Source organism: Silurus meridionalis, chromosome 8, assembly GCF_014805685.1.
Source record: "Silurus meridionalis isolate SWU-2019-XX chromosome 8, ASM1480568v1, whole genome shotgun sequence".
NCBI lineage: Eukaryota > Metazoa > Chordata > Actinopteri > Siluriformes > Siluridae > Silurus > Silurus meridionalis.
In genome coordinates this window covers 7,133,873-7,142,500 of record NC_060891.1, presented here as the reverse complement: position 1 = coordinate 7,142,500, position 8,628 = coordinate 7,133,873, and the positions used below count along the sequence as shown (strand labels likewise).

At 38.9% G+C, this 8,628-nt stretch overlaps 1 protein-coding gene across 1 annotated transcript in view; it reads left to right on the top strand.

Moving 5' to 3' along the window:
- The window catches only part of LOC124389836 (ryanodine receptor 3-like), a 462,748-nt gene that overhangs the window by 229,138 nt on the left and 224,982 nt on the right, over positions 1-8,628 (top strand). Inside the window, exon 34 of the mRNA XM_046855362.1 lies at positions 1,938-2,164. Within this exon, the coding sequence (XP_046711318.1) occupies positions 1,938-2,164 (227 nt within the window). The remainder of the gene's footprint in view (positions 1-1,937; positions 2,165-8,628) is intronic.

Here is an 8,628-nt window from a genome sequence, read left to right as displayed (position 1 = left end):
TTATGCAGCCCCAGGCCATGTTGCTCCCACAACTATGCTTGACTGTAGACAAGACACAATTGGCACTCCTCACCAGGGCATTGCCACACATGCTGGACACAATTTGAGCCACTCACGTTTTTGTTAGTCTCATCATAAGACTGGACAGGTTGTCTTCAGCAAAATGGTTGTGGGCTTTCTTGTGAGCCAGCTTTAGAAGAGGCTTACTTCCGTATACGGCCATGAAAACTGACTTGCAGTGTGCGGCATATGGTCTGAGCACTGACGAACATACCTCCTGCTTCTGCAACCTCTAAAGCAATGCTGGCAGCACTTATGTGTCTGTTTTTTTAAGCCAGCTTCTGCACCTGACACACAGCAAAGGACACTTCTTTGATCGACCCTTGCGATGCCTGTTCCGAGTTGAACCTCTTGGAAAACCTCTGTATGACCCTGGCCACTGTAATGTAAACTCAACTTTCAGGGTTTTACCGATTATCTTATAGTTTAGGCCATCTTTGTCTAAAGCAACAATTCAAATTCTCAAATCTTTAGAGCGGTGCCATGTTGAACACCCAGTGGTCAGTATGAGAGAAATGTACTCAAAGCATTACATTTTAACTGCTCCAACACAAGATGCACAAATTTGTATGGTCCTGTCAAGCAGACAAAAACATGAACATAATGTATATTACAAGCGGCTTTGCATTGTTTAACAATGTACAGTTGTTATTACTTAGGGTGTACTCACATTTGTTGCCAGTTATTTAGACAATAATGGCTGCATGTTGAGTTATTCTCAGAGGACATTAGATGTATTATAGATTATATAATACTTTGTGTATATATATATATATATATATATATATATATATATATATATATATATATATATATATATATATATATAATTTGTGTATATATATATATATATATAATGCTTTGTGTATATATATATATATATATATATATATATATATATATATATATATATATATATATATATATATATATATATATATACAGTACAGACCAAAAGTTTATATATATTATATATACAGTACAGACCAAAAGTTTGGACACCTGCTCATTCAAAGAGTTTTCTTTATTTTCATGACTATGAAAATTGTAGAGTCACACTGAAGGCATTAAAACTATGAATTAACATGTGAAATTATATACATAACAAAAAGTGTGAAACAACTGAAAATGTCATATTGTAGGTTCTTCAAAGTAGCCACCTTTTGCTTAGATTACTGCTTTGCACACTCTTGGCATTCTCTTGATGCCTACTTTGAAGAACCTACAATATGACACATTTTCAGTTCACTTTGTTGTTATGTATATAATTTCACATGTGTTCATTCATAGTTTTGATGCCTTCAGTGTGACTCTACAATTTTCATAGTCATGAAAATAAAGAAAACTCTTTGAATGAGCACGTGTGTCCAAACTTTGGTCTGTACTGTATATATATATATATAAACTTTGGTCTGTACTGTATATATAATATATATACAGTACAGACCAAAAGTTTGGACACACTTTTGGTCTGTATTGTGTGTGTGTGTGTGTGTATATATATATATATATATATATATATATATATATATATATATATATATATATATATATAAAATATGGCTGCATTGCATATATATTAACACAAATTAACATTGCATATATATTAACACAAATTTTTTTTTTTTTTTTAACGCATTCAGTCCAAATTAAGCTGTGTTTTAATTTTCTGGTGGTTGATTGTGCCCCCTACAATAATTTTAAAAATCATTTAACTATATTTTTATTTTGCCATTAGAATGTTACAACCACAATTCCAAAAAAATTTTTGACTGTGTAAAATGTAAATAAAAGAGAATGCAATAATATGCAAATCTCAAAAAACTATATTTCTTTCACAACATAGAGCAATGTTTTGCTTGATCTCTGTGCCACAGAATGCTATGCCCCTTTCATCAGCAATTTTTAAGAGTGAACACAAGAACCCAGTCCCTCAATGTCCTCCTCGTCTGGATATCCAGACCATAAAGTCAGTTTTGTGGAGCCGGATGCCCAACACCTTCCTGAAGGTGGACACAGCTCGAGTGAGTGAGAGACATGGCTGGCAGGTACAATGCCTGGAGCCTCTGCAGATGCTTGCAGTACACATTCCAGAGGAAAACCGGTGTGTATAAACATACATTTACTTACTCTAGCCATAACATGTTTTAGGTTAGTAAATCCTGTGCAGATACATTAATAATTATTTTCCAGCTTATATTAGAATTTTTTTTTTCATTTAAATGGCAATTACATACTTAATTATAAGGAACTCTGTATTTCGTTTAATTTCATGCTATATTCTAACTATCCGGTGTCACCTCTGGTGTTGAAGATCCAAACTTCTCTCTCTCTCTCTCTCGCTCTCTGTGTTTGTGTGTATATATATATATATATATATATATATATATATATATATATATATATATATATAAATGCAGTATCTCACAAAAAACCCTCACATTTCATTAACCATTTTCATTAACCTGAAGTTCAGAGTAGTAGACAAACTTCTTAAAGGTAAACTGCCAGAAGATCTGTCTCAAAGAAGGGGTTGAGAGGGAAAACTTTCTGTCTCCATTTATGGCATGCTTGCATGTATATGGCAGGTCTGGTGAACTTATGAAGTTTTACCCAAAGTGTATTAAAAACAGTATGTTACAATCCTCAATCATATAACATGCAACACTGTGAAAGGACAGCATTAAGGCAGAGATACATTGAATAACCTGGACATAAGCCTTTAAAGTGTAACTAGCCTCAATACAAAGTTGTAGCTAGGTTCATATGATAAAGGGGGAATACATACAACACATGCATATATCAAACAGAGTTTGAAACACTTGCTGAAGACAACCTGTACAAGATCATGAATTACTGGAATGTCCTGTGGTCTGATCAAACTAAGTATATATTTGTTTGGCTCAGATGGTCTTCAGCATGTGTAGTGATGCCCTAGTGAGAAATACCAAGAAAATTGTCTGGCCTACTGTCATCATGGTCTGGGGCTTCATGACGTTTATTGAGGAAAACATGTATTCCAACATGTACTGTGACATGCTGAAGCAGAACATGATGCCCTTCAGTAACTGGACCAAACTGCAGTTTTCCAACATAATAATGACCCCAAACACACCGCCAAGATATATATACACAATATTTGCTTTGAGATTGTGATTTGGGGTGAGAGTAAGGAGCAGGTGGAGAAGAGCCTCTAGAGGTGGAGGTACACACTGGAGAGGAGGGGAATAAAAGTCAGTAGGAGTAAGACCGAGTATGTGTGTGAATGAGAGGGAGGGCAGTGGAGTGGTGCGGTGCGGTTGCAGGGAGAGGAGGTGGTGAAAATGGTTGAGTTTAGGTACCTGGGTTCAACAGTGCAAAGTAATGGATAGTTTGTAAGAATAGTGAATAAAAGAGTGCAGCCAGGGTGGAATGGGTGGAGAAGAGTGACAGGAGTGATTTGTAATAGAAAAGTATCTGCAAGAGTGAAAGGAAAAGATTATAGGACCGTGGTAAGACCTGCTTTTTTTTATGGTTTAGAGACATTGGCATTGAGTGAAAGACAGGAGGTGGAGCTGGAGGTGTCAGAGTTGAAGATGCTGAGATTTTCACTTGGAGTGTCAAGAATGGACAGGATTAAAAACAAGTTTATTAGAGGGACAGCACATGTGTGACGTTTTGAGGACAAAGTGAGACAGGCCAGATTGAGATAGTTTGGACATGTGCAGAGGAGGGACATGGGGTATATCGTAGGAGAATGCTGAGGATGGAGCCACCAGGAAGGAGAAGAAGAGGAAGGCCAAGGAGCAGGTTTATGGACGTGGTGAGGGAAGACATGCTGGTAGTCATATATACAGTGAGGAAAATAAGTATTTGAACACCCTGCTATTTTGCAAGTTCTCCCACTTAGAAATCATGAAGGGGTCTGAAATTGTCATCGTAGGTGCACGTCCACTGTGAGAGACAAAATCTAAAAAAAAAAAATCCAGAAATCACAATATATGAATTTTAAACTTTTCATTTGTATGATACAGCTGCAAATAAGTATTTGAACACCTGTCTATCAGCTAGAATTCTGACCCTCAAAGACCTGTTAGTCTGCCTTTAAAATGTCCACCTCCACTACATTTATTATCCTAAATTAGATGCACCTGTTTGAGGTCGTTAGCTGCATAAAGACACCTGGATCCAACTACTAACATGGCCAAGACCAAAGAGCTGTCCAAAGACACTACAGACAAAATTGTACACCTCCACAAGGCTGGAAAGGGCTACGGGGAAATTGCCAAGCAGCTTGGTGAAAAAAGGTCCACTTTTGGAGCAATCATTAGAAAATGGAAGAAGCTAAACATGACTGTCAATCTCCCTCGGACTGGGGCTCCATGCAAGATCTCACCTCGTGGGGTCTCAATGATCCTAAGGAAGGTGCGAAATCAGCCCAGAACTACACGGGAGGAGCTGATCAATGACCTGAAAAGAGCTGGGACCACCGTTTCCAAGGTTACTGTTGGTAATACACTAAGATGTCATGGTTTGAAATCATGCATGGCACAGAAGGTTCCCCTGCTTAAACCAGCACATGTCCAGGCACATCTTAAGTTTGCCAATGACCATTTGGATGATCCAGAGGAGTCATGGGAGAAAGTCATCTGGTCAGATGAGACCAAAATAGAACTTTTGGGTCATAATTCCACTAAACATGTTTGGAGGAAGAAGAATGATGAGTACCATCCCAAGAACACCATCTCTACTGTGAAGCATGGGGTGGTAGCATCATGCTTTGGGGGTGTTTTTCTGCACATGGGACAGGGTGACTGCACTGTATTAAGGAGAGGATGACCGGGGCCATGTATTGCGAGATTTTGGGGAACAACCTCCTTCCCTCAGTTAGAGCATTGAAGATGGGTCGAGGCTGGGTCTTCCAACATGACAATGACCCAAAGCACACAGCCAGGATAACCAAGGAGTGGCTCTGTAAGAAGAATATCAAGGTTCTGGCGTGGCCTAGCCAGTCTCCAGACCTAAACCCCATAGAGAATCTTTGGAGGGAGCTCAAACTCCGTGTTTCTCAGCGACAGGCCAGAAACCTGACTGATCTAGAGAAGATCTGTGTGGAGGAGTGGGCCAAAATCACTCCTGCAGTGTGTGCAAACCTGGTGAAAAACTACAGGAAATGATTGACCTCTGTAATTGCAAACAAAGGCTACTGTACCAAATATTAACATTGACTTTTTCAGGTGTTCAAATACTTATTTGCAGCTGTATCATACAAATAAATAGTTTAAAAAATCATACATTGTGATTTCTGGATTTTTTTTTTTTTAGATTATGTCTCTCACAGTGGACATGCACCTACGATGACATTTCAGACCCTCCATGATTTCTAAGTGGGAGAACTTGCAAAATAGCAGGGTGTTCAAATACTTATTTTCCTCACTGTATATATATATATATATATATATATATATATATATATATATATATATATATATATATATATATGTGTGTGTGTGTGTGTGTGTGTGTGTGTGTGTGTGTGTGTGTGTGTGAAATATTAGTGCAAATCTATGTAAGGCACAATATATGTAGAGAATAAGGGGTATATACATTTACAATATGCAATATATACATTGTATACAGTCATGGCCAAAATTGTTGGCACCCCTGGAATTATTCCAGAAAATCAATTATTTCTCACAGAAAAGTTATTGCATTAACACAGGGGTGGCCAACCCGCGGCTCGCGAGCCGCATGCGGCTCTTTGGCTGGTTTCATGCGGCTCTTACGTTCATATCGATTTTTGTGTGTTTGATTTTTAATGTGCGTGTTCGCTTTGCTCAAGTTCAATACGGTATTTTTAAGACTTAAATGAGCTTGCCCCTACTGGGAAACTTTGCGGTATATCAAACCTTGGCATGAGGCCAATCATAAATTACAGCGATGCACCGAGAATTTTCGGGAAATACCTAAATCACCAAAACAACACGGCAGAAACACAATTGTAATGACGCAATAAAAAAGCGCAGTCAGCACACTGTTATCTGGATAAGAGCCAACATGTCTGCGGTGTGCGGAAAGCGATTTGCAAAACATGCAATGCTGAAATTTCAAGAGGGGGTGTATCTGCAAAGAGTTTCTACAAGTCAGGTTTAATTTATCACCTGAAATCCAAACATCCCGATTGCCATTCTAAATATGAGAAGAACGCGGCGCAGAAAAGTAAAGTCAATCCAAGCATGCGCACTCCGTCTGTAGCGGACGTTTTTGAAAAGGCAGGAAAGTTTTCCAGTGATGGTGCCGAGGCAAAAGGCATAACACTCTGACACAATTCAGGTTTCTTATGTGGCCCCTTGTAAAAATTAATTGCCCACCCCTGCGGTATAATTCATCTCACGCACATGCGCATTTGACGAAAATACCGTATTGAACTCAAGCGAAGTGAACGCGCACATAAAAAAAACACCAAGTCCTTGTTTTCTACCCTGAAACACGTGAAATCAAAGCATCGATCTGTTCTGACTGACACCCATGTAAAAGAATTGCTTCGAGTGGCAACAACGGAATACGAGGCAGATTTGAAGTGGATTGTTTAAGGCAAGGAATGCCAAAAGTCCCACTAAGTAACATGCATAGTAAAAGAAAAACGCTATTGTAAATTATTATATTTTTGTTTGTGGACTTGGTTAAACTATGAGTTTGTGTGTGTGAGACAGTGCACACAATGTTCATTGTTGAAAATGACTGGCCTGTGGTCTTGTAGGAGTCAATTTCTGTCATTATGTTGGTGTGTGACATTTACAATAAATCTAGCTGAGCAGAGGTGTGTGTGTGTGTGTGTGTGTGTGTAAGAGGAAGGGATGGGTGATGTTCATGTGTGCCCATGTGTATGATGTGGCTCTTTGCGGTAACACAGTCAAAAACGTGGCTCTCGGTCTCTGACTGGTTGGCCACCCCTGCATTAACACATTTTGCTATACACATGTTTATTCCCTTTGTGTGTTTCGGAACAAAACAAAAAAAGGGAGAAAAAAAAAGAAAATTTGACATATCACACCAAACTCCAAAAATGGGCTGGACAAAATTGTTGGCACCCTTAACTTAATATTTGGTTGCACACCCTTTGGAAAAAATAACTGAAATTAGTCACTTCCTATAACCATCAATAAGTTTCTTACACCTTGCACCCGGAATTTTGGACCACTCTTCCTTTGCAAACTGCTCCAGGTCTCTCATATTGGAAGGGTGCCTTTTCTCAACAGCAATCTCTCCACAGGTGTTCAATGGGATTTAGATCTGGACTCATGCTGGCCACAAAACTCTCCAGCGCTTTGTTGCCATCCATTTCCGGGTGCTTTTTGAAGTATGTTTGGGGTCATTGCCTGCTGGAAGACTCAAGCTCTCGGACGCAAACTCAGCTTTCTAACACTGGGCTCTACACTATGCCCCAAAATCCTTTGATAATCCTCAGATTTTAGGAAAGCCCTGCACACAGTTAAGGCACCCAGTGCCAGAGGCAGCAAAACAACCCCAAAACGTATTTGAACCTCCACCATATTTGACTGTAGGTACTGTGTTCTTTTTTTTTTGTAGGCCTCATTCCATTTTCGGTAAACAGTAGAATGATGTGCTTTACCAAAAAGCTCTATCTTGGTCTCATCTGTCCACAAGACATTTTCCAAGAAGGATTTTGGCTTACTCAAGTACATTTTGGCAAACTGTAGTCTTGCTTTTTTATGTCTCAGTGTCAGCAGTGGGGTCCTCTATAGCGTTTTATTTCATTTAAATGTTGACGGATAGTTTGCACTGACACTGATGCTCCCTGAGCCTGAAGGACAGCTTGAATTTCTTTGGAACTTGTTTGGGGCTGCTTATCCACCATCCGGACTATAATGCATTGCAACCTTTTATCACATTTTCTCTTCCGTCCACGGCAAGGGAGATTAGCTACAGTGCCATCAGTTGCAAACTTCTTGATAATGTTGCGCACTGTGGAAAAAGGCAAATCTAGATCTCTGGAGATGGACTTGTAACCTTGAGATTGTTGATATTTTCCACAGTTTTGGTTCTCAAGTCATCACACAGTTCTCTTCTGCTCTTTCTGTTGTCCATGCTTAGTGTGGCACACACAATGCAAAGACTAAGTGAACTTCTCTCCTTTTTATCTGCTTTCAGGTGTGATTTTTATATTGCCCACACCTGTTACTTGCCCCATGTGAGTTTAAAGGAGCATTTTTTAAAGGGTGCCATTAATTTTGTCCAGCCCATTTTTGGAGTTTTGTGTGACATTTTGTAAAATTTGCTTTTCTTCCTCCCTTTTTTTGTTTTGTTCCAATACACACAAAGGGAATAAACATGTGTATAGCAAAACATGTGTTAATGCAATACTTTTCTGTGAGAAATACTTGATTTTCTGGAAATATTCCAGGGGTGCCAACAATTATGGCCATGACTGTATACAATTGCACAGAAGTTATACACAGTGTTTATACAGTGTTCTAGCGGTGTAGTTTTGAGTTTATTAGGGTGATGGTGGATGAAAGAAAAAGTTGGCTATGGACCTGTTGGTTCTGTTGCATATGTTTCTATATC